Here is a 26520-nt window from a genome sequence, read left to right as displayed (position 1 = left end):
CATAAAACGATTTTAAGATTTTTTGCTAAAACTGTTCAGACAACATGAATCGGGTTTGAATATGAGTTCATTTTAGTATTATTTGGATGGTTTTAAAACTATAAAACTAATGGAATATAGTCGTATTTCTTTGGACTTATAATAAGTCGAGTTAAACGACTTATAGCGAGTAAGTGGTTAGAATACTAGAAAATGTTGAAACTATGGTCGATATATATTTAAGATGACTTAAAATAATATATTTTTTTCGGCTAAATATATATTTCGTAAGTCTTATAACTAAATTTTAAAAATAATATCATGGTTTTTGACTTCTTTTTAGTTCGATTGTAATTAACAAAACATTAAAAAAAAGCAATATGTTTTATAGATATTAAGATATATATTATTTAATACAAGAGCAAACAAAAGTAAAAACACGTTGCTATTTCTTGCATTTATCCCCTTTAACTACCATATAAGGTTTCAACTTGTACACAAGTCTTTCAAAAGATGAAAGGAAAAAAGAACACTTTCTAAAATGAGTAAGTTGCAAATCAAGAAGCAACACCATCTAAAGATTCCTGTATATGATGAAAAATTTGACTTATTCTCAGTCAAAAAAGACAAGAAGTTTCAAACTTATTATCTATCTATGAGTTTCAATCTCTTTCGACTCCATTGCACTCACATTGTTTACAATCTCTTGAATCTTTTTTGACAATGACTGATTGTGTTCCTCAATGTGCTCAAAAACCATTTCCAAATGTCTTTTGTAGGTTGCTGATCTTCTTTTCTCAATTGCTAGCTGTTGTGATAGTTCCCTGATCTTATCATGCTCATTCTGCAATTAACCAAATCAAAGATTGCATAAGAGCCATAGGAATATATAATCCACAAATCTGCATCAAAACCCTAATCATGCTTTTCAAGCTTAACCCATTAAGTCATTCTATATAACGTTATCATAGTATTTTTCTCAAATAAAAGTTTATATTGAATGAACAAGATATATAACTGATAGAAAAAGATGAGATTAAGACAAACCGGATATTGGTCATAAATCAAATCCCTTCTCCCTTTTCCAGGTGTCAAAGGATGAGTATGCTCTTTCACAAATTTGGTAATCACCCATTTTCCAGAGCCTACTTTCCTAACTAAAACCATTGCTCTACAACCAACTCTTGTTTCCACCCTTTGTCTTACTATTTTTTCACGCTTATCTGGCATCCTAAACCCTTCTTTGTTACAAACAAGAGCTCTTCCAATAGCTGTTCCATCACGCCTTGATCTTGAAAGCTTGCTTACACGAATAACAAATCCAACTTTTGTTGCATATGCATTGTAAAATGCATGTGCAGATGCTTCAGATTCAAACTCTTGACCAATATATGGTTCTTCAATGTTAACATTGTGGGCATCTAGTGGAATTATGCCTCTTTCGGGTTCATCTTGATCGATTTTTATGTCATGGTTGTTGTTAAATACCCCTTCAAGGGAACATCCTACCATGTCATTGTCATTGTCATCTTCATCGCCTTTTCGGCTTTCTATCTCAAGCTCTGTGGAGTTTAGTAGTACCTCACCATTGACATCATCATCATCAACCTCAAAATCCACTGTCATACAAGAACCAATTTGAAAAATCAGTATGTTTGTCAAGAAAAAGAAGAAATTAGAACACACATACACACAGAAAACAGACAAAGGCAAACAAGTTTTTTTTATAATTTGCCCCCTTTTGTGAACTTTTGGGATCTGTTATGGCTAATAAGGATCATTTGGTGTCATATTCTTTGAATGGTTGATTTGGATTTTGCATACTTATTTGTCTTCCTTCTGTTTGGTATTAAAAGAAAAGTGATAGATAAATCAGCAAAACTTGTATAAGAAATTGAAACATGATTGGCCGATAAAAAGCTCAAATGGCGATCCAAACTGATTTGAATTAAGAATATACATCACATGGATTACACAATTAACAGCTAAAACTACTCGCATAGAATCAAAATTCACAAACACCAGCAAGCATTAGCATTTCATATAGTTTCCCTCTACTGAATCAAATGCGAAAGTAAGCAACAAGAGAGAAAAGATGTTTGAATATGATATCATCCCGAAGACAATTCTACGCTACCCCAGAACATAAATTAAAACCCAATTAATACAAAAATCGTCAATTGAATATCCCTTATGTCTTGTTGTCGTTAAAAGAAGCACATTGTTACGGAACCTATGGAAGAAAGATAGTGTTTTTGGCGAAATAATTCAAGAACTGACATGGGATTGCATTAAATTTTACAGAAACGAAAGAAAAAGGGTGAGAACTTACTCAAAAATTGGGATTAAGAGTATGATGATCGCGGTGTGAGGATTGTTCAGAGCTACAGTGATGAGAGAGAGAGAGAGAGAGAGAGAGAGAGAGAGAGAGAGATGCGGTTGGGGATTATATGGACGGAAGCCAAAGGAGGGGAGGTCGAGAGTGCAGAAGCCGTGAGATGAGACTTGTTTGGAGGGCAATTGCAATTTGCAAACAAGGGAAACTATTTAGGCAAAATAAAACGGGTTTGGGTCAGTTATATGAATTTTTTGAATAACAAATTGTAAAAATAGTTAAATATTTATTTTTGTTAATGGCATAAAAACCCTCAAGTTTGCACGAAATTGTCGGATTTACCCTAAGTTCAAATTTATGTCCGTTTTTGCCTCAAACTTGCATTAAATTTGTCGTTTTTACCTATTAACCGGTTTCCCTTTAATCAACTGGTTACCACTTGCTTAGCTGTAAAAGTCATGCCCTTGTTCCATACACTCAAAGGGTGCATAGAAAAGAATAACTTCCAGTGGACACCGGAAGCCGAGGCTGCGCTACAAAAAATAAAAAAGGCGCTACACACACTCCCTACCTTGGCCAGCCTGATACCGGGGGAAAAGCTGCAGGTCTACCTTTCCGCATCAAAAGACGCCATTTCGTCAGTGCTAGTAGTTGAGAGGCAAGAGCGGCAGCTCCCGATCTACTTTGTGAGCCGGGCCCTACATGGGCCCGAAATCAACTATCCAATCATCGAAAAGCTGGTGCTCGCCTTAATCTACGCATCACGAAGGCTCCGTCGGTATTTCTAGGCCCATCAGATAGAGGTGTTAACTAACTGCCCGATCAAGCAAGTGCTCCTGAAGCCAGAAACATATGGACGAATCGCAAAATGGGCCATTGAGCTGGGGGAGCACGATATCAGCTATCATCCCAGGGTAAGCATCAAGGGACAGGCATTAGCGGATTTCCTGCTTGAAATCCCAGGGGAATTCCAGCTAGAAATAATTGGCACGACCCGACAAGGGTGTCCGGAGGAAAAAACTGACCAACAGTGGACTCTCTACACGAATAGAGCCTCCAACAAAGAAGGCTCGGGCGCAGGGCTAATACTAACCAGCCCTACGAGTGAAGAAATTACATACGCCTTACGGTTCGACTTCCACACCTCCAACAACGAAGCCGAATATGAAGCCTTGTTGGCCGGTCTCAGATTGGCAGTAAAAATGGGGGCGGAAAGGGTTATAGCTCTGACTGATTCACGTCTAGCAGCCAACCAAGTCACGGGAGAATTCGAAGCAAAAGATAAACAGATGGAAAGGTATGTCAAGGCGGTACAACGAATCACTAGCTCACTGAAGAGTTTCACAATAAAGCAGATTTCGAGGGGAAGCAATAGGCGAGCAGATGCCCTTAGCAAGCTAGCATCAACATGTTTTGGGCACCTCTCTAAGGAAGTTTTGGTGGAAGTATTAAAAGAGAGGAGCATCGACGAGCGCCAAGTCGACTCCCTATCTACAACACGACCCAACTGGATGACGCCTATCATGGATTACCTGCAACATGGCATACTCCCCGACGATCACGGAGAGGCATGAAAAACAAGGATACGAGCTCCCCAGTATGCAATCCTGGGGGGAGCGTTGTATAGGAAAGGCCATACGGCTCCATGGCTTAAATTCATAGACGGTGAGTCAGGGAAGAAGGCCTTAAAGGAAGCACATGCGGGTCAGCTGGAGCCCATGAGGGAGCGCGGGCGCTCACAAACAAAGTACTACGCATGGGGATCTACTGGCCAGACATACATCAAGACGCCGTCGAACTAACCCGGGCGTGCGTGGAATGCCAGACCTTCTCGCCATCACAAGGAGTACCCTCATCGTGGCCCTTTTATTAGTGGGGGATCGATATCGTCGGCCCTTTCCCAGAAGCACCAGGGAAAGTGAAGTTCTTAGTCGTGGCGGTGACTATTTCACGAAATGGATAGAAGCCGAACCGTTGGCGTGTATCACCGGAAAACAGATAATTAAGTGCATGTGGAAAAATATCATAACGAGATTTGGGACGCCTAAAGTTTTGATCAGCGATAATGGTTTACAGTTCGCTGAGAATCCTTTCGAGAATTGGTGCATCGAAAGAGGAATAGAGCAAAGGTTCACGGCTGTGGCGCATCCCCAAGCCAACGGACAAACAGAGGTGTCTAATAGGACGTTAGTACAAGGGATTAAGAAGCTATTGGGCAAAGCAAAAAGCAACTGTGTAGACGAACTACCAGAAGTCCTTTGGTCATATCGAACCACACCACAGACTAGCACACAGGAGACACCGTTCAGCCTGGCTTATGGAGCCGAGGCGATGCTGCCAGCAGAAATAATGATAGGTTCAATACGAACGGAGTATTATCAGGAGCAAGAAAACAATGGAAATCCAAGGGAAAATTTGGACCTCTTGGAAGAACGGTGAGAACGCTCGAGTATGCGTCAGGCCGCCTACAAAAAAGTAGTAGAAAGATACTACAACCAGCGAGTCAAAGACAAGGCTTTCCGGGTCGGAGATTATGTTCTGCGAAAGAATGAGGTCAGCCGCGCACAACCTCGTGGGAAACTGAGCCAGACATGGGAAGGACCATACAAGGTGATAGAGGTGCATCGCAACGGGTCGTACTCCCTGGAAACAGCGGAAGGAAGGCAATTACCAAGAACATGGAACGCAAGGAACTTGAGAAGGTTCCACTTTTGAACAGAACCACAAGCCCCTATACAGAAGGGAGGACGATGAGACACCATTGTTGAGCAGAATTACAAGCCCTTATGCAGAAGGGAGGACGATGAAACATCCCTTGGCCGGATTGATCACCCGGACCAACAGGCGGACGCTCAGAGTAGTCCGATAGGGAATTGTAGTGCAAAAAAATTAGCATGTATCAGAACTACATAAATAAAAGAAAATGTACTATCCTCAATATGTTGTGCTATGAGTATGTCTAACATATATATATATATATATATATATATATATATATATATATATATATATATACATAAAAACAAACATGACATAGAGGATACTTAGTGAATCCACAACGAGATGGAAAATCTCGAAGTAAGCAAACATACTCAACAAACAACAAAATGTAGCACCCAGAAGCACAAAAACATAGTAGACAAGTAAAACCATCGTTGATTCATACAAACATAATACGATAAGGGGCCTTAAAGGCCACAAACTATGCCAAAATAACCATCAACGTAATGCGACAAAGGCCTTAGAGGCCACATATTGTTCGAAATAAAACAAAACAAAAGCTTCACCAAGATTTTCACACCCGAAAGGGCAGCTCTAAACAATTTCAGGCACCACCATCGGTGTCACCCATATCTGCTCCGTCATCCACTACACCAGCCCCAACTCCATGTGCCCCAACTCCACCATCACCGCCAAATGCACCAGCTGATGGGTTTCAAGCAATACATCAATCCTATGGTGTACATGCAAACCCTAATAGCTTTGGATCTAGTTTGTCTAATGAACATGCAATTGATTATCCAAAGCCATAAACCCTAGATCTATCATATAAGAACTGAAATAAGGGTTTAGTAATTACCTTTGATTGTTATATAGTAATAACAATCAATTCCTTGCTTTGATTGACTTCAGAAAGCTTAGTGCCTCAAGTGTTGCACCTCTAATGGAGTCACAAACATCACTAAGCAACTTGGATGAAGAGGGAGGAGAGAGAAGGCACCAAAAATGGCTGGAGACCCTAGAGGATTACTTGTCCACGTTTTTGGGGCTTAAGGGTCCTTTATATACATGTAGGCTATTAGGGTTTACAACTAGGAAACCCTAATCTGACTACTTAGGCCCTAAGCAGCCCGTGGAGTCCTTTAACATATCCCTTGGATGATTTCTAATGGGCTTCCCATAGAATTCGTCCAACCTATATATTATTAGGTGATCCATAGCCCAATCGTAATTATCTTATAATTACAAATCGAGTCCCCTAAATTCAATTAATCTCTTTTAGCCACAAAATTAATTCTTAATTAATTCTTGACTAATATTAATTACATTATATGATTTCTCCTTTAATATATTATTCTTATAATATATTAATAAATCATATTTAAACCTTTCTCTCCTTAATTCATCCTACATATTGCTATGGTGAAGGCAACCCAAAAGGACCATGCTCATAATCGGGTCAAGTACATACCAAAATAGTTATGGACTTAGACACTAATCCAACAGTCTCCCACTTGGATAAGTCTAATAACTATTCTGCGTATGACTTCAGAACCTGATCAGCAATCGTAGCTTCCAAAAGCCGCTGTCAACTCTGATCTTATCAGATACGCGTGTCCTTTAGATAAGGAATTATATATTCCTCCATTCTCAAGATATCGTATAGACATGAGACATGGATTTAAATCATTCTCTCTATACTGTTTCCCGAATTCCGATTTATGACGACTGACAACAGACTACAATTGAACACATCAACTTAGTCCCGGCTTGGCCAAGCGCTTAGGTGTCATCACTAAATCATCGAGGGGCCCACAAATATTGCTTTTATCCCACTTTGGGTAAAAGGAATGGATAAACTTCGACTCAAATGCTCGCTTGCATTTACTGATCGAATCACACACAACAATAAGTTTTATAACACCAAGTTACTGGTGTGTTTTCTTATTATCAATGCGCAACCGACCAACAAATAACAACTCACACGTCTCGGTTTCAAGAATATACAATGTTATCGTCTCACTAATCACCAGTGATAAATCCATGAAGTGATTCAAGTGAGCGTGGGTTTAATCCAATACTCTAATCTTATTAAAGCACTCATGAACTCTGCAGCAAACTTGTGCTATGTCTAAACACTTCAGACAGATTCATGACAGTCTTCCTTCATACCTACTTCCAACGTATGACCGACTGTGGAGGTTCGAATAACCCAGTTATTCTGGAAGTCAAAACATGCAAAGTGAAACGCAATAATAATATTAATCCTATATGGTCCCAAAACTTTTGAGCGTAAATAAAAACACTTTTATTTAAACACCATATTGATTACTCATTATTCATTGCTTACTGTTTCAGAAAATCAACTTATTACTCGAATTATAACCACAATTGTCCCATGCTCCAAGCATGCACACTTTGGTTTCCTATGGTCCATACTTTGTGAAATAGATCAATTGAAAAACCTTTCCAATGAAACTCATTTCACAATCCCCAATCCTTATCATTAGTATCAGAATACCAAATTCTTACCACTTTTAGAATATGTCAGATTCTAACATTTTATGCAATGATTCTTTCGTAATGTCACAGCACAAAAGTCACCAAGACCCGGCTAATGGAATTACAAGGTATTCTATCGGAAATTGTTACAAGACAATTCCATAGACGTGAAGTCTCACATTCAAAGTACATTCCTTTGAACATCCTTCTCGCATAAAAGTTTCTAATCTAGACATATTTCTTAATATCCAACTCCCATTAATGGAAACATTTCCATATTTGCCATATGACAACTCATTCTTAATAGAATCTTATCTATTCATAATAATGTCAATATAGTCCATCCAGTCCTATACTTCCAACTACTCACAAGCGACAAATCCTCAGTGAACCTCAGATCGTCCTTTGATAGTTGTTTAATTATTTTAGTCAAAACCATTTCTAGTCCTTTTTCCCTCTTAATGCCCTAGGCATTTGGAAAGTTTTAGAATGGTCAAATATTACAGCATATGCAATCGATCCTATACCCGAAGCGTATTGGACACGATGCATAATGTCTCACATAAAGACGTGATACTTTATCATCCTTCTGCCATAATATTTTATGTGCCCTGTTCCCACAATTCGAACTATGAAGAGGGATGCCGTAATCATAATCGAATTTTGAGAATGCACTATTTATCCTTGACTAAATTTATTAACGTTTCTCGATCTAAGCTTTAGAATTTTGAAACGAAGTATAATATTCTCTCCCTTAATTATAGCAAAACAACTTTTCAACCCTTGCAACTTTGCAAAGTGAATCTTTGTTTTCTATAATTAATATTGCTAACTTGCAATACTTACCATAATAATCATGCTCCCACTAACATGATGATTATTTTCTTACCAACATAACACTTATGCTCCCACTAGCTTTGACATGTATTCAGAAAACAATTGAACTTCCAGAAAACAATGCTTATTGAATTCCTTAAGTTCATATTTCTAATACCTAATGCTTTGATAAGCCTTTATCTAAGCTTTTTAAGCTCATACACCTTTGCCTTAGATAGCTCACATGTGTGTCTAAACAATTTAGAATTTATGTTACTAAGTCCCAAATGTTCAGACCAATTGCCAAATCTCACAATTCGAACTATGAAAAGGGATGCCGTAATCATAATCGAATTTGAGAATACAATTTTCAAAATTGCTATCTTCTTAAAATCTCTCTTAGTGAAAGCATTTCCTCACAATCATTTTCATGAAGGAGGGAAACCTTATGACACTTAGATTTTATGATGTATGTGTTCCTATCCATGTGAATTTGTCAAAAACGAAAGTTTACGACAAATCCAAAACCATATGGACTGAATTGTTCAATCTTGATTTCTTTCCTCATGGTAACACGAGTGCCCACCATGTCTTCCAAGTGGTTTAGCAACTCACCCTTACATATCAATGTACTTTCCATTGATCAAGGTGCTTTGTCTTTATGCATTCAAATGAGAACTCATAGAACTCACATACATATTTAGCTTAATTGGAATGGCACAGAAACAAACAATGTCAAAACGATAGGTTATAAACCTCAAGTCGTGCGCTAGTGATGATTAACTAGGTTTACTCTTGATTTGTTCTTGAAACTTTTCAAGACCATTAAGACTCCCACTGACTCTATGACATTTCTTGACAAATATTCAAGAGTTAGTGCAGCCTTTTGTCAAGTTTAACACTTCACACAATTGGTCCTGGTTGGTCTTTGTCTTATCCAAGACATCACAACTTACCAATTTCAAATGTGCAAGAATAAGAAAACTTTTCCAAACTCCACATTTGACAAGTGTTATAAACCTACTTAAGACTTGTCACTCATGTCAGAATCTTGACTCTAAGACTTGATATTGGAACGAAGTATGATTGACTTCTTGATTTTAACCATTTCTACAATTCTTGATTCCTCTTCTTAGACATACAAATGCACTAAGACTCACTTGGAGGATCAATTGAGATATGGTTCTTAATCATTAAGACTTATCATAAAACATAATAAAAGGTATTCTCCCTTCTTCTTAGAATAGAGAAACTTTTATCTTTCTGCCTATTTGATTCTTCTTATTCGTTCTGCTATTGATTGAAACTCTTTCAATCAACTCAGAATTATACTTAATCTTATAAGTATAACCATATTTACTAAACTTTAGTAAATCATGACGAATATCTTTATCACTCTTGTGATGGACTTGATCAAAGCACAACCTAGTGTACTTGATCCCCTAGTCCTTCTCTTGACACTTTGTCAAAAAATTAGTCTAATTTCCAAATATGAAGTTTCTCATTCATCACGCAACCAAGTTGCATGACTCCAAGTTTCTGTCCAACTGAAACTTGGGCGATGAGAATCTTCCCTTATTTGGCAAATTCTCGACATTTCCACAAATTACATAATAAAGAATCCATTATTGCTAACAATAGAAACAATCAAACATCAATTTTTCATACACACCATTGCAAGGATAAATAAATAAGACAAAATCAAAATTTATTTTATTGCGGAAAAATTTGTCCTTACAATGCAATTCAACTGAAAAACTATGCCATTTCATATTTATTATCATTCTATCCTAACTCTAGAGTAGCAGCTCAAAAATCTGATCCTTGAGTCCATGCGATCGAAATCTATTTCTGCATGATCAGATTCAGCACGCTTCTTCCTTAAGCTTCCTCTCTTTTCTTCGATCCTGCAAAAATTTTAATTCCAAAACTTGAGGGCAAGTTTTGAAACTTTTCAAAACATTAGGGTTTAACTATTTAAATTTCAAAAACAAAACTTTTAAGTTCAAATTTAAACTATAAAACCTAAAGGGGAAAATTGAAACTTTTTCACAAGATAATTCAAATCTAAATTACAAATAATCAATATTTATCTAATAAAACAAAAGATTATCTAAATTTTGACAATTATCTTCTATTTTGGCAAGGATAATCACCCAATATCAATAAAAATCGGATCTTATGAATTAAAAACGTTTATGGTAAGTATCCCAAGCCAAAACAGCAAGAAAATCGCAAAAAAACGCTGCCAGATCCATGGACTCGCCGAGTCAGGGACTGGACTCGCCGAGTCGGCCTGACTCGCCGAGTTCATCCACTAACTCGCCGAGTCGGAAGGCAGAGGGCAAAACAACTTCATTTTTCATGCAATTTTCGATCAATCAAGCATCAAATTCACTAACAAACAGCCCTAGGCTCTGATACCACTGATGGGTTTCAAGCAATACATCAATCCTATGGTGTACATGCAAACCCTAATAGCTTTGGATCTAGTTTGTCTAATGAACATGCAATTGATTATCCAAAGCCATAAACCCTAGATCTATCATATAAGAACTGAAATAAGGGTTTAGTAATTACCTTTGATTGTTATATAGTAATAACAATCAATTCCTTGCTTTGATTGGCTTCAAAAAGCTTAGTGCCTCAAGTGTTGCACCTCTAATGGAGTCACAAACACCACTAAGCAACTTGGATGAAGAGGGAGGAGAAAGGAGGCACCAAAAACGGTTGGAAACCCTAGATGATTACTTGTCCACGTTTTTGGGGCTTAAGGGTCCTTTATATACATGTAGGCTATTAGGGTTTACAACTAGGAAACCCTAATCTGACTGCTTAGGCCCTAAGCAGCCCATGGACTCCTTTAACATATCCCTTGGACGAATTCCTTATGGGCTTCCCATAGAATTCGTCCAACCTATATTATTTAGGTGATCCATAGCCCAATTGTAATTATCTTATAATTACAAATCCAGTCCCCTAAGTTTAATTAATCTCTTTTAGCCACTAAATTAATTCTTAATTAATTCTTGACTAATATTAATTAAACAATATGATTTCTCCTTTAATATATTATTCTTATAATATATTAATAAATCATATTTAAACCTTTCTCTCCTTAATTCATCCTACATATTGCTATGGTGAAGGCAACCCAAAAGGACCATGCTCATAATCGGGTCAAGTACATACCAAAATAGTTATGGACTTAGACACTAATCCAACACCAGCTGCATTACCTGCTCCAGCAAGACCCACTCCCAAACCCTCCACAACATCCTCGCCCTCATCAAAAGTACACAACGCTTTCACTCCGTCCACATCCAGTTGGCCCAACCCAAGCAGGCCTACAAAGTCCATGGTCGCAAATGCCAAGAGAGCATCATCCAAGGCCGAAGAATGACTCGAACGCGAGTCACTAGCAAAGGGGTCATAAGTCCCAGCGTCAACTTGTGCCTTTGGATTAGCCCAACCTGACTCTTCTCCAGCAACGAATGCAGCGTGACGGATACAGCTAATACCACCGGTAAACTCAGGATGTTCAATGAGCTTATCCATCACATGCACGAGGCCAACCTGGAGAAGCCAGTTACGATCAGCTCTTTCCGTTTCCAATTCTCGTTCACAGTCGACAAGGTCGCGTTCCAAACTATCATTTTGTATCATTAAACCCTCATTCGCTTGGGTCAAAGATTCCACCTGGGCCTTCAGAGCACTTCGAACATCCTCCAACACCAACTTTTCCGATACCAATGACTTGTTTTGCTCCTCCAACCGACGAATGGTGGCACCAAGGTCCGCCACCTCACTCCTCAGACTAGTTTCGCTCGCTGCAAGAGCAGAATGTGCATGCTCCAACTCACTGAACCGCTGCACACGCCGGGACCCGACAGCCAAGTAGGTCATGGCTTGTGCAGCGGCGTAGGCAAGGTTATGAGCCAGAACAACGTTATTCATAGAATCCATATCCTCCACAGTGGCGCGGGGAAGAGCATGACGAGTAAAATCCAAAGCGACAGAACGAACAGACATGCGAGAATCGGAGCACAAACTCCATCCCGGAACAAAAGCAGGTGCACCATGAGGAATCCCTATAGCAGCAGACTCGTGAAGCAACCGTTCAACGCTATCCCTTGAAGATTGAGGGCTAAAACCATGACTCAAAGAGATTGGAATAGGAACAATGGGCTAATTAGACGCCCCCTCGACACCCTCAGACTGTTAAACGTCATCATCGGGTATCACCAACACATCCCCTGAATGCGACGGCGTAGAAGATAGCAAGCGCATAAGTCCACGCCTTTGCAACACACACCGACCAATAGGCCCAGAACTGCCCTCGGCTGTCGGGCCACTCATTGCCTGAGCGGCCTTCCGTTTCTCTGCAACTCGACGGACGCTGGTAATGTGTAACACCCCATTTTAAATAGAATAATTAAATGGTTAGTGGGGTGTTGGTTTTAGGAAGTCAAATGACAAGGATTGAATCTTTGGGGGTTAAAAAGGTAATTTTGGGATCTATTTTGAAAAGGATTTAAGAAGTTAGGGTGTGTTTGGTAAGTATTGTACCAGAATTGTAATGAATTATGAAAGATGGGGGTTATTTGGTAAATATCGGATCAAAGTTGAAAGGATTTTATGGAGTCGGGGGGCCAAATGGTAATTCTTGGATTTAATACGAAAGGAAAAGAGAAGGAGGGATCAGTTTTGACAAATATGGAACCAAGTTAAATGGAACGGGTATAACTGTTCTATTCATCTAAACCCTAACCCTAATATACAACTCCAGCCGTCACTACCCTCTCCATCCTTGTGCCTCCCTCTTCCAGCCGCCGCACTGCCCCCTTACGCCACCCCCTCACCACCATCATCGGAGGGATCAGAAACCACCGACGATCGCACCGTCTGCCGGCTTGGGCCGTTACCTGCCACTGCCAACGTCGTAATCCACCGCTGGAGCTTGTGCTGCTGGCGACGAGGACCACCGGGAAGCGAGTGCATGTGTTACTGTCGTTGCTCGCTCGTTGACTGCTCTCCATTCGCCACCACCACTTTGCCTGTTATGACCGGTCGAGACTAGCGATGAATTCTTCATGACCGGAGAAGCTGAAGACTACTGGGAGGACTAGCGGACGATCCTCCTCCAGCCGCCGTTGCGCCGTTGTTGTGGAAGACGAAGCTGCTGAGGAGAGCCAGCCGGGAAGACCGGATGTGCAAAGGGTTTCTTGTGACGCTGTCGGTTCAACCGTGGAAGCCCTCGTCCGCCAGCCATTATTCCGCTAACATAGCGACGTCTGGGGGTTCACCGAAGGTTGGAGATGGAGAAGATAGTGAAGGAGTTGGTCGTGAACCACCGGGGTCACTGCTGTCAAGAGCCGAACTCGTAGGATGTAGCTGTCGGTGATGCTGCCGCCAAGCTCAGCCGCTGCCACCACCGTACGTCCCTAGGAGGGTGGTGGTGTCACTGTCCGGACTCGTGTATGGTGTTGGATTGGCTGAAAACCAAGGAAGACCACTATGGCTGCCAACCATGGTGGTAACCGCTGCCTTTGTTGCTCTGCCGCCACCAGCCGCCGCGTGGTGGTGGCTGTGTGTGCGTTTTGCTATGTATTTAGGTGTGTGAGTGTGTGTGCGTTATTTTGGTTTTCAACATTGTAATTGTAACCGGAATAATAATAGAGAAACTCCAAACCACCACCGTGAGGTGGTGGTTGCCGCCTCCTGCCGCCACCGGCCGCCGTGTCGGGTGGCGATGTGCTTTGATTGCGTATGTACCTCGTTTGGGGGATGTTTGGACAATGTGGAATCAAGGAACCCTAATGGGCCCAAAGAAGCCCTAGTGGGCCCAAAGGAACCCTAATGGGCTAATAAGGCCCAATGTGACCTAAAAGCCCAACCAATAGACTAATAGGCTAGTATAGGGTTATAAAACCCTAATTAGGGTTTGGAAAACCCTAAAGGCATAAAACCTTAATTGTGGAAATTGTTTGGGACACATACGAGAATTAATTATTAAATCTAAAATAATAATTAATAATCATTGGCAAACTAACTTAGCAATAATGGACTTAATGTATTAAGTCCTTAATGGATTAAGTCCTTAAGGGGTTAAGTAAGAAACACTTCACCCTAATCATCATTTCATGTGAAAGCCCTAATCTCACTCGGGCCTTGAATTGGGCCTTCCTATTGGGTTTTGGCGATTGGACTATTGGTGGGCCATCCAAGAACAAGTTAATGGACCAAAGTAATTAGATGGGCTTTAGGATAAGGCCCATGTGAGGACTTGGGCCCAATTTGGAAAGTTGGGCCATATGTTGGGCTTTGGCCCATGATTTGACTTTTGGGCTTTTGTAGTGTGAGTTGGACCTTGGGCTTGGAACCCAATTATTAATTGGGTATTGTTTGATGTTGACAGTTCAGGAATCTGTCAACCAACAGCTGGAGTTTTATCTGCGGGACTTCAGCAATGCCAGGTGAGTTATCCTCACTATACTAAGGGGTCTAAGGCACCAAGGCCGGCCCATTGGATATGTTATCCTAGCAGTGTTAGATGGTGAGTATGAGTTAGTGTTGCATGCTAGTGGTTATGCCAGTTAGGTAGACTTGTAGGACTACCTGTGATGTTATATGATTATTGCATGCTCAGTGGTTATGTGGTATGTTATATGTTATGTGGGTTGGGTTGAGGTTGTACTGCTCTGTGCGGTAGCCAACAGACCTTAGGAGCATTCCAGTTACGGGCTAAAGGGAGACTCGTACTGTGGGCTCGGGAGCATTCCAGTTACGGGCTAAAGGGAGACTCGTACTGTGGGCTCAGGGGTGATCCAGTCTGTAAAGCTGGGGACCCATTACATGTTGTTCAGTTTGTTATGTTACGATGTTGCTGACATGGTTATGTGGACTGTATGTGTATCGGTATTTTGGGGGTAACTCACTAAGCTTTCGGGCTTACAGTTTCAGTTTTTTGTTTCAGGTACATCAGGGGATCGGTTCAAGGCAAGGCGTGATCGAACAGCTCCTCACTTTTTTATGACTTGTTTCTGGGATACTTTGATATGATACATTTTGAAAACAAGTTTGTAATAATTAATGGATTTGAAATGTTTTTAAAAATTTAAATTGGCTTGAATTTTTCGGGTGTTACAAGTTGGTATCAGAGCCTTGGTTTGAGTGAATTGGAGGAACACTCGTGTAACTCCAGTCTCAAATCAAGGAAAGGATTTTAAAAATGATTTTTTTCAAAAAGGTTTTCAAAATAAGTAAAGGAGGATGCAAGGGTACGATCAGCCAAAGCCAGTAAGTAGACCCCAAAATACCATGCAAGTTATTTGATTATGAAATATGTTAGAACAACATGTTACTACTAGGCTAGGGATCTTCAGGATTTGCATGATCAAATTTCCTGATTACATGATGCCTGCTAGCCTAGGGTTTCCTTTATATGAGATTGACATCATTATTGTAGTTGCTTAGTGTATGCATCACAGTTATACATAATTAAGATCTTATAGCCTGAGAATGTTTGATTTGGCCTTATGTTCTGTTCTTGTTTGATTGGGAGCTTAGGGTAGGATTGGATATTCAAACGTCTATAGGGTCCAACGTTATGTATGCCTAGCATACACTAGTGCTGCAGGGTTGGTGGAAGTTTCATGGATGGGTGGGTTGTGTGAGGCCGGGAGGCCAGTTATGAGATATTTAGCATTCCTCTAGGAGTGAGTATTGAGCGCTCGCCATGTTGTGTATTCAGTTAGGGCGTTGTGGTAATACTTGAGACAAATATGGGTAGGTGTGGAAGGTAGTAGGGGCCCATACTACTGAAAGCACAGGACCCATACGCGTACCAAGGAAGTCACAACCCCAAGGGTTTGGTAGGGAATTGGTTCTTGGTCATTAAATGGGTTGTCAGAGATCTTTCTGGTGTATCACCAGAATGGTGGTTACGAGACGACTTGAGATCGGATCCAGGTTAGGATCGGGAGCTGGTAGCCAGGGTAGGCCAGCATTGTCAGAGGACCATGTCAGTGAGATCATCCGGGAGGAGGTGATCGAGTTTGTCTGGGGACAGTTTTCGGGGATGTTTCGGTCTATTAAGACCGCCATGGTTGAGTATTTCGACGAGCGCTATGCAGCCATTGTCGAGACGGTTGTCGCAGCAGCTGTAACGACGGTAGGAGAGGAGCTGGTCGAGCTTTCCAGTATCGGGACCTGTTATTGGTACATATGCTGATGAGCAGAGGGCTGCAGTTATCTGGAATCGGGAAGATGATCTGTACTCGTTATATTTCCGCGGGTTGAGCGGGAGAGGCTAGTACATGAGTTTCTAGATTTTAGGCTCGGGGGTTTGTTCGAGGCCGGAATGAGAGTTGCGGGGACTCCGGAAAGGAGGGATGACTATGTTCAGTTGGGGTTTTGCAGCTGGAAGTGGAATGGTTAATTGATCGATTGGATTGTCGTTTTGTAGGGCATGAACTGTGCCCTCTCATCTTTTTCGAGCTCAAAGGAGTGAGCATGCTTGTGACTCCAGGATCGGGTTGTATTTCAGCTCGGGGTTAGTTGGTTGCAGGGATAGACAACATTATTTCAGCGCCGGTGAGCGCAGGTGGGTCGATGTGGCATAAGTGTGTTGTGAGGTCCGGTTCACCTTGAATCTATCGTATCGGGCGGTAACGATTGATTGTGCGATCTATTGCATTTTTTTGGATTATAGACTTTGTCTTGGGAGTAGTTGTAGCCCGGTTTGGGGCAAAGGTTGTTTGCAGTTCAACTGTGGATGATTGAGCTGGTGAGTGAGACAGGGTGTGAGGCCCTGAATGATATGATTTTTAGAGTCGAGAGCGGGAGGATTGTTGGAACACTTTGGGAAGAAGGGTATTATGTGGGAGGTCTGCGGACAGGGTCCCACAGGATGGTTATTCAACATTGTCAGGATTCAGTGGTTTTAGTAACCGTTATTGATTGGCGAATGAAAGCGCCAAAGGAAGTAGCTCGTTGCTGAAGTATTAGTTGGAGTATCTGTCTTTTGGGCTTCAAGATTTGAGTATGGGATCATTAGAGCATTAGGGACTGTTGGTGTCCCTGGGATTCAGAAAGTGTTCATCTAGTTATTAGAAGTGTGCGATCATATGGGGTTAGCTAGTAAAGGAGTACTAGTTGGGAAGGTCTGGTTGTCATCAGATCGATCGTTGGGAGGTGAGAAGGATTGGAAATTTCTCAAATTTTCATGTACTGGGAAGACTTAGTTGAATCTAAGTGGGGGAGAATCGTCCCGGAATGCAGAAGCAGGGTCGGTTTTGAAGTGGGATAAGTTTCGATCGTTGTCAGGAAGGAAGACAACCCAAGTGGCTGTTTGGTTTGAGGGTTGTGTGAGTTGGGAGTTCGGTAAAACTCCACAACATGGGAATCGCGTCTTCTCGGTGCTGGATAGCAGAATTTGGGAAATCAGGTTGGGATTCTAGCTCTGAATTAAGTTCAGTTGTGTGTTAGGTCGAGCGTGTGTCGACCGGTATGGAAAGTGTTGTACGACTGCGGGGGATAGCCGTAGCATTCACTAGCGATCAGGCGGTATGGAAAGTGTTGTAAGACTGCGGGGGTAGCCGTAGCATTCACTAGAAGCAGATAGTGCTAGAGTGATGTAAGTCTGGGGGCGTAGCCGCCACATCTACTATGTTGGTAGATAGCATGAGTGTGTTGTTAGGACGCGGAAGGGACAGTAGTAACCACCAGTTTGGGTGTAGCAGTGAGGATATGGAAATCCACGGATGGGTTTATGGGTTTCCCCAGAGGGATTAGACCTGGTTAAGCCAGCGATAAGACTATAGGAATGCCACTATAGTTGAGAGATCGAGGAAGCAAGGAATTTCTTAAGGTCATTTGTGATATAAGTCTACCGTTGGTTAGGTAGCAATCACTTTTAGCCTTGGATTTGATGACGTCAGGATTTGACGCATGGATCCGATCGGTTGGATCAGAAAGTTGTTAGAGACGCAATAGCATGATAACTAGTGGCAATTAGTTCCAGGGAAGGATTTCGTTCGGAAGTCGTGTGAGGCAACTATGTGGGAGTCCTTTAGCTCCGCGACCGGGCCGGAACCCGGTATTTCGGATGAGTGTCACTCGGTAGTGGCGAATCAGAGGATTTTTGGATGAGATGCAAGGATAGGTCCTTGGATTTCAAGTTATGGGTTAGACCCGAGTTATGTATATAGTGGTATTCCAATCTTGGGTATTCCATCATGAGGTTGACCGGACCCTACGATTGAGTGGACCTGACGTGTTTAGTATTCCAACCCGAGGGTTGATTGGACCAAACAGGTGCGTGATACGAGGGTATTCCATTCTAGGGATGACTGGACCCGTCGTAGGCATGCCTGGTATTCCAGCCCGAGGCTGATTGGGCCAGGTATGAGTATTTGTGCTTATGAGTCGGTTATTATATGTATGCGATTCAGGAACCAAAGGAAACATTGTTGTGTCGACCCAAGAGGGTTCATCACCCAGTTTGCATCTCGTCGTTCATTATATCGCTAGGAATTGGTTATCAGAACGAAATTCTCTTGAAGGAGTACCTAATCTCTTGTCAAGAAGAGGGTTACAGGTAGCAGTGTGGGATTTGTGATTCCGTTTCGGGTGGAAACCCCCAGGTTATTAGCAGTTGAGTAGCCAGTTGGGAGTTAAGTGCAACGCATTTGACAATGATCTAATGTGGGCAGTCTGTCAGGGAGCCAGACCATCTCGAGACTCCAGATTTCGGATTGAGTAAGTGTGATCATATGGCAAGGGATTCGTTTATTTCCTGGTTTTAGAACCCTACGAGGGTTGGATATGGTTGCCTTTGAGAGGCAAGAGTTTTGCTCGGAGTTGTAGCCAAGTAGTTCAAGTTGTTGGCGTGTAAGGAATGATAAGAAACGATTTCGAGGACGAAATCAAATTTAAGTGGGGGAGAGTTGTAACAACCCGTTTTAAATAGAATAATTAAATGGTTAGTAGGGTGTTGGTTTTAGGAAGTCAAATGACAAGGATTGAATCTTTGGGGGTTAAAAAGGTAATTTCGGGATCTATTTTGAAAAGGAATTAAGAAGTTAGGGTGTGTTTGGTAAGTATTGTACCAGAATTGTAATGAATTATGAAAGATGGGGGTTATTTGGTAAATATCGGATCAAAGTTGAAAGGATTTTATGGAGTCGGGGGCCAAATGGTAATTCTTGGACTTAATATGAAAGGAAAAGAGAAGGAGGGATCCGTTTTGACAAATATGGAACCAAGTTAAATGGAACGGGTATAACTGTTCTATTCATCTAAACCCTAACCCTAATATACAACTCCAACCGTCACTACCCTCTCCATCCTTGTGCCTCCCTCTTCCATCCGCCGCACTGACCCCTTACGCCACCCCCTCACCACCATCATCGGAGGGATCAGAAACCACCGACGATCGCACCGTCTGTCGGCTTGGGCCGTTACCTGCCACTGCCAACGTCGTAATCCACCACTGGAGCTTGTGCTGTCGGCGACGAGGACCACCGGGAAGCGAGTACATGTGTTACTGTCGTTGCTCGCTCGTTGACTGCTCTCCATTCGCCACCACCACTTTGCCTGTTATGACCAGTCGAGACTAGCCATGAATTCTCCATGACCGGAGAAGCTGAAGACTACCGGGAGGACTAGCGGACGATCCTCCTCCAGCTGTCGTTGCGCCGTTGCTGTGGAAGACGAAGCTGCTGAGGAGAGCCAGCCGGGAAGACCGGAGGTGCGAAGGGTTTCTTGTGACGCTGTCGGTTCAACCGTGGAAGCCCTCGTCCGCCATCCATTATTCCGCCATTATAGCGACATCTGGGGTTCACCGAAGGTTGGAGATGGAGAAGATAGTGAAGGAGTTGGTCGTGAACCACCGGGGTCGTTGCTGTCAAGAGCCGAACTCGTAGGATGTAGCTGTCGGTGATGCTGCCGCCAAGCTCAGCCGTTGCCACCATCGTACGTGCCTAGGAGGGTGGTGGTGTCACTGTCCAGACTCGTGTATGGTGTTGGATTGGCCGGAAACCAAGGAAGACCACCATGGCTACCAACCATGGTTGTAACCGCTGCCTTTGTTGCTCTGCCGCCACCAGTCGCCGCGTGGTGGTGGCTGTGTGTGAGTTTTGCTATGTATTTAGGTGTGTGAGTGTGTGTGCGTTATTTTGGTTTTCAGCATTGTAAATGTAACCGGAATAATAATAGAGAAACTCCAAACCACCACCGTGAGGTGGTGGTTTCTGCCTCCTGCCGCCACCGGCCGCCGTGTCGGGTGGCGGTGTGCTTTGATTGCGTATGGACCTCGTTTGGGGGATGTTTGGACAATGTGGAATCAAGGAACCCTAATGGGCCCAAATGTCACAACTAGGAATTTCTGATACGTTGTAAACACTTAACAAAGATAACATTGTAGCTAAAACTTGAAAACATGTATGGTGCTTATTCAATGACCACAAATTCCATCAAATACTCTATACAAACTTTCAAATAGTCCACAAAAGTTGGAAACCCTAAAAATCCCGGTTTAAGCCCATTTTTGGACTAGGATTTTCTTATTGGGCCTAATGGACCCATAAGCTTCCAATTTGACTATTTTGGGCTTAGAACTATTAAATGGGCCCTAATTGGACCCATTTGCATGAAACTTAATATTTTGGGCCTTATGAGCCTAAAATGAACTAGGTTATATTCAATGGGCCTTATTGGGCCATAACAAAATCTAATTAGCCCTAATGAGCCATAAAACTCATCCCTTGATTTATTTTGGGCCGTGAACCATCTCCAAAGACCAATTGGGCCAAAAATCATCTAAATGGGCCATAATATGGACTTAAGCACAAAAAGGCCCAAATTCTTTTCTTTCTTCTCCCTCTCTCGGCCCAACTACAAAAAAAGGGGGGAAAAGAGTTGACTTAATGGTGCCACCTGACAATTGTACATGGGGTATCCATGCACTCTTCTCATGTTCCCATGCATGTCCACTCAACTCACTCTCTTCTCTCTCCCCTCCTCTTATTTCGGCCGAGAACCCATCACACACACCCACACTCTTCCAAATTCTCTCAAACACTCATAAGAACACTCTTACATCTTCTCTCAAAATTTCGAGAATCACAAGGGCTACAAGAAGATCTTTTCTTAATATCACTAATCTTTGGTAAGTTGTTGCTTGATCCATACTTTAACTTCTTGATTTCCTTAAAAATCCCCCTTAACTCATACAAAAATTCGTGATCTTGCCTCTTAGAACACATCTAAGCCAAAGATCTTCCAAGAAGCTTGCTAGGCCGAAATTCACATCACTTTCTTCCATTTTTCTTCAAAACCGTGATCAACTAGAAAAGGTGAGTTCATACACCTCTCTTTTCGGTTTTCCTAAGTTTTATGGGGGAGGATACAAGTAAAATGTGTAGATCTATGTGAATATGTATGTTATGTATGATTTCATGTATGTATGTGTGATTTTATGTGCTTATGTGTCGAATATGTAAACAAAAAGGAAAGAAATCTCGAGATCTATGGCATAAGAAGGAAAACAAACATGATCTAAGGTATATTACACTAAACAAGTCAAGGAAAGTTGCCCTCTAAGATTAAAATCAACATATTGCAACATAAAACCAATTTTTGGGCTTAATTTGTCAAATAAACAAAAGTTGGGTTAAAATTGCCATTCACGGTTTTTCTTAAGGATCAAAAGAGTCAAAACAGTTAAAATAAAAGTTTTTATGAATATTATACTCTTCAAAGGACTAGAAATGTAATTTGTAGCTTAATGGGCCAATTTTTGGGCTTTTCGGCCCATTGAGCCCAAAATTGCGAAAAACCAAATTTTCAAGGGATTGAATGATAAAATTCACAAAACAGGAGGTAAAAAGGGTAAACAAAACCAATTCAGGGGTTAAAATGATTTATTTTCCAAACAAGGATAAAAAATGTAAACTTTTTGGATTTTGGGCCAAAATTGTAAAAGTTACGAAAAGTTTGGGTTTTAACTGAAAAACTCCTTACTGGAAGGGCTGAAACTGCCAAAGAGAAATTTTTGAACTAAAAACATCTCTTAAACAAGTCTATGGGTCAGAAATGCCAAGAAAATGGTTTAAGGGCCTAAAATGTTCTTTTTCTTAAATCAGGGACAAAAATTGTTATTTTTACTAAAGGAATGCTGAAAAGGGTCAAACCAACATTTTGAACCAATTATTTCGTTGTTAAGACATTTGAGTCAAAAATACCAAACAACAACTCTTGAAAAAAAAAATAGAACGATGAATATACGTAAATTCCAAATATCGTTATAAACAACCGACCAGACTCGTGCCGATGCGAAGATAACAATCGTTAAATCAAACTTTCCAGCTATTATACTATACCTAAAACAAGTAAATATCCAAGTAGTTGGGCTTGAGAGATCTTAATCTTGCTTATTGGGCCTTCGTGGCCCATTAACTTGACTTTTGGGCCTAACGCTAATAATAAATGTATATTGGGCCTCCGGTGACCCAATTACATGTTTAAAGGACCCTCAATGGCACCTATATTGTAAAAACCGGTTCAATTCGGTCATAGTTCGACGATCAAACCCCCGTGGGCCGCGATGCAATAAAGACCAATGGCACGTAGATTGGGGTCTCTTAAGTATAGGTGTTTGTAATTTTAATTTAACCAGCCGAGGTTTAACAAACTAATAAATTTTACATGGTTAATATATATAAGTTCAAATTTATATATATATATATAAATATATATATATATAAATGTGTGTGTGTTAATTACCTTTTCAATTATCTAAATACATGTAGGATATGTAACGTGTATATATTCAAAATAAATATACATTTAAAATTTGCGTGTTGTGTAAAATCCTAAAGACCAAATACCTTATATACATACATACACCAATACTTCTAATAATATATCAAATTCAAATATAGGAATATACAAACACAAACACTAAAAAGATGACAGCCAATGGACACTAATAAATTGACAGCCAATGGACACTGTAGGGGAATGGCTTTATTCCTTCCCTTTTTTTTTTCTTCCTTGTTTCCTGCAATCTATCAAAGAATCCCAAACACTTTTACCTACATTGATTCCCATTAAAACAATCATCCATTCTTCAATTATCAAATACACATAAACAGAATCAAAACAAACCTCCCCATCGAATTCCCGTTCTTCCCCTGTCAAATAATCAAAACCCAATCACTATCGAAAATCTGTTGATCAAACTCCATACTTTGCAATCAAAATCACAACCACAGACAAAGAAAAAATTCGGACAATTCAACAAATGTGGAAGCAATCAAAAGTCAAATTGTAAGTCACAGGATCTTCTGTAAATCGAAACCCTTACAGTGAAAATTTGATCGATCCTTTGTATCTGCTTGCATCTTTGTTCCCAGCCAAGATCGATTTTTGTTCTTGATCTCGTGTTTATCTGCAACAAGAACCACATTTTCCAGTTCATTCTTCCTTCTCTTTTCACCATTGTTCTTCCTTCTCTTTGCTGTCAAACGAAACGACCAAACGTCCCAGTTAATCCATCGATTCCAGCCAAACACATACCTTATTCCAACCAAACCAAAACAGAAAGAAGATAGAAACAAGGAATCACCTGAGCATATAACCCCATCTACTCACCTGTTGAACGTCGACCAACAGCCTCACCCCGATGCTTCCATTTCTTTTTCCTTATCAGTCCAGCCAAGCACCGAAGGAACCTCCTTCCTCAATCGCTGCTTCTTCATGCCCTCATCTGTTCGTACCACATCGACCCTCGCTGCTGCTCCATTCCCTTTCTTTGCTTCGGCTTATCGAACCCAGGAGACCATAACGGTTTGTGAAGCCGACCGACAAACCATCGCTGCTTCTCCATCCCTCCTCTTTGGTCTCGTCGACCACCGACGATGCTCCCCTGATGGATTTACCATCACCGGGCCAAGAACCACCATCGTCGCCTCATTATTTCTTTGAATCAGATGAACCCCGGAGTAGCCTCTCCGACCCACCCACGATCGATGTCCTTCGTCTTCCTCCCGATTCATCGGTGTTCGATGTCCTTCGTCTTCCTCCCGATTCATCGGTGTTCGATTTTCCTTCGTCTTCCTCCCGATTCATAGGTGTTCTTCATGGTGTCTGTGAATTGAACCTGGTATCCCCTTTTTGATCTTATTACCCGATCGAAATAAATGGAACGGGTTTAAGGACCCTAATCTCCTATTGATGGATCAGTATACGGGTATGGAGCATCAACCCGAAATGAAAACGGGTACCGGGTTTGACCCGGTCAACAGTCAAACAGAAACCAAACCCATTATTTAAACTATCAAAACTTAACCCTTTTTACAAATACTTTGCAAATTCAGTCCAAACCCCAAATCTTTGATTCCAATTGTCAATATTAACCCCTCCTTTGAAATTATGTTTACCCAATCAGTCCCACTTTGGATAAAATAATTTACAAACAATCCTTATACTGTAAACCTATTACAAAAAGGTCCTGGTAATACTTCAAGGTTCAAGAATTATGAATTTGCGGTTCACTCGGAATGTTTATTTTCGTTTCTCAAAGGAATGCAAATACCGTACCAATGGAACTCACGCTTCAAGGGTGAGTTCATACCCCTACATTTACATGTTTTTCTTAAGTTTTAAGGGGGGAATACAAGTAAAATCATCAAGAACACAATTAAACTTTTTCTAACAGATTACATCAGAAAAGATGGACGTTAATCACGGACTGTTTTGGTCAACTTAAATATTTTAGTTTTCAAAACTGTTCCAGGTGCAAGTAGTTCAAACTCTTAGCTTTAAAATGGCTACTTGCACATCTCCATATGATTTTTCTACAATTTATGGTGATTTTTACAAAACTGCCTGTCATTTCAGAGGCAAACCCGGACCAGTCTGTGATTATGAACATTTTCACCTCTGTTAGAGATCACTAAAAATCATGGTAAAATTTACGAACAAACTAGACTCATATTCCAAACTCTCAAAATTTGCGGATTTGGATTTAGAGCTTTGATGATTTTTTTATAAATTTTCTAAGAACAGTAACAGAAACTGTTTTTCAACGAAAAGTTGCTGTTAATTTCATTTCACCTTGTAACATGTTGAGCAAGGTGTATATCTTTATGTGATTATATGTTATTGCAATATATGACATTTTATCTTAATATTTAGACACACATCAGTTTACAAATGGATTTGGTCATATAAAATATAAAGAATAACAAGTGATTATAATCAAAGTACAATCGATACATTCAAACATTTAATAAACTATTTTGAATATAGTTTGCATACATTACCACGTACTACCCTTGGTTGATAAACTATAATAGGTATAGTTTATGATACATTACATAACAAATACATTTAAAAAGGGTACATTTATACAAAGGATATTTTCATTAAGCAAGGTACGGCCATACGGTACCAAGTTTTCATAACACGTAATTCCGTTAATGACTTTGTGAGACATTTACTTCAAATTACCATTAAGTCCTGTATTGTAACCAGAGTCTCCTTGAGGGAGAGCGTGATACTTGTGTATAGATCTATATTGGGTTTGACAAACCCACACCTAAGCTGCATGCAACAGCTAGACCGGCAGGTCTGGGGTGACAAATGTCATAACATTTCCGACGCCTGAAGAACGTCGTTTCAGGCCAACTAGGTCATAGCATGGTTATAATAACTCACATAAAGTATTAATAAACGTTGGAATTTACGGGAACTTCATTAAAATTTAATGAGTTTATGTCGATTTAAACTTGCATTGTTTTACTATAAATATGACAAATTACTTGTACATTTCGGTCTTTGGGTTTTAAGACTACATTTACACATTAAGGAAAACATTGGATTTTCTAACACAAATACTACTTTCACAAACGAAAGGCTTTTAATAATACCAAACAAAAGCTTATGAACTCACCAACCTTTGTGTTGACACTTTTTCAAACAACTTGTATTCTCAGGAAATCATTAAACAGGTAATCAAGTGCTTTTGAGGATGGGACGCTAAGGCGTCTACTATTTCATATTTTGTCAACATATTGTAATTGATTCGTAAACATGTAATTCATACAATGATGTAACTTTTTCAATTATATATATGTTGGTTGTGTTTGCTTGAATTACTA

At 40.7% G+C, this 26520-nt stretch overlaps 1 protein-coding gene and 1 long non-coding RNA gene across 3 annotated transcripts; both read right to left on the bottom strand.

Moving 5' to 3' along the window:
• Positions 1–407: 407 nt before the first annotated feature.
• Positions 408–2511, bottom strand: LOC145159601 (protein FAR1-RELATED SEQUENCE 5-like). Its single transcript, XM_079078615.1, has 3 exons — positions 2312–2511; positions 1027–1598; positions 408–823 (listed from the first exon to the last, which is right to left on the bottom strand). Coding segments are annotated over exons 1-3 (768 nt in total). The 5' UTR covers positions 2313–2511; the 3' UTR covers positions 408–628.
• A 20657-nt stretch (positions 2512–23168) lies between these two features.
• On the bottom strand, positions 23169–24529 carry LOC145159595 (uncharacterized). 2 transcript variants are annotated; one of them, XR_013737804.1, is made up of 3 exons: positions 23985–24529; positions 23724–23876; positions 23169–23550 (listed from the first exon to the last, which is right to left on the bottom strand). It is a non-coding gene; the product is annotated as an uncharacterized LOC145159595 (long non-coding RNA). The 2 variants fall into 2 exon arrangements; XR_013737806.1 differs by having other exon boundaries at positions 24011–24528.
• Between the last annotated feature and the right edge of the window lie 1991 nt (positions 24530–26520).

This window comes from Lactuca virosa, chromosome 1, assembly GCF_052849685.1.
Source record: "Lactuca virosa cultivar CGN04683 chromosome 1, Lactuca_virosa_CGN04683_v6, whole genome shotgun sequence".
Taxonomy (NCBI): Eukaryota; Viridiplantae; Streptophyta; class Magnoliopsida; order Asterales; family Asteraceae; genus Lactuca; species Lactuca virosa.
The sequence above is the reverse complement of the archived record's forward strand: the minus strand, read 5'-3'. Positions and strand labels throughout refer to the sequence as shown.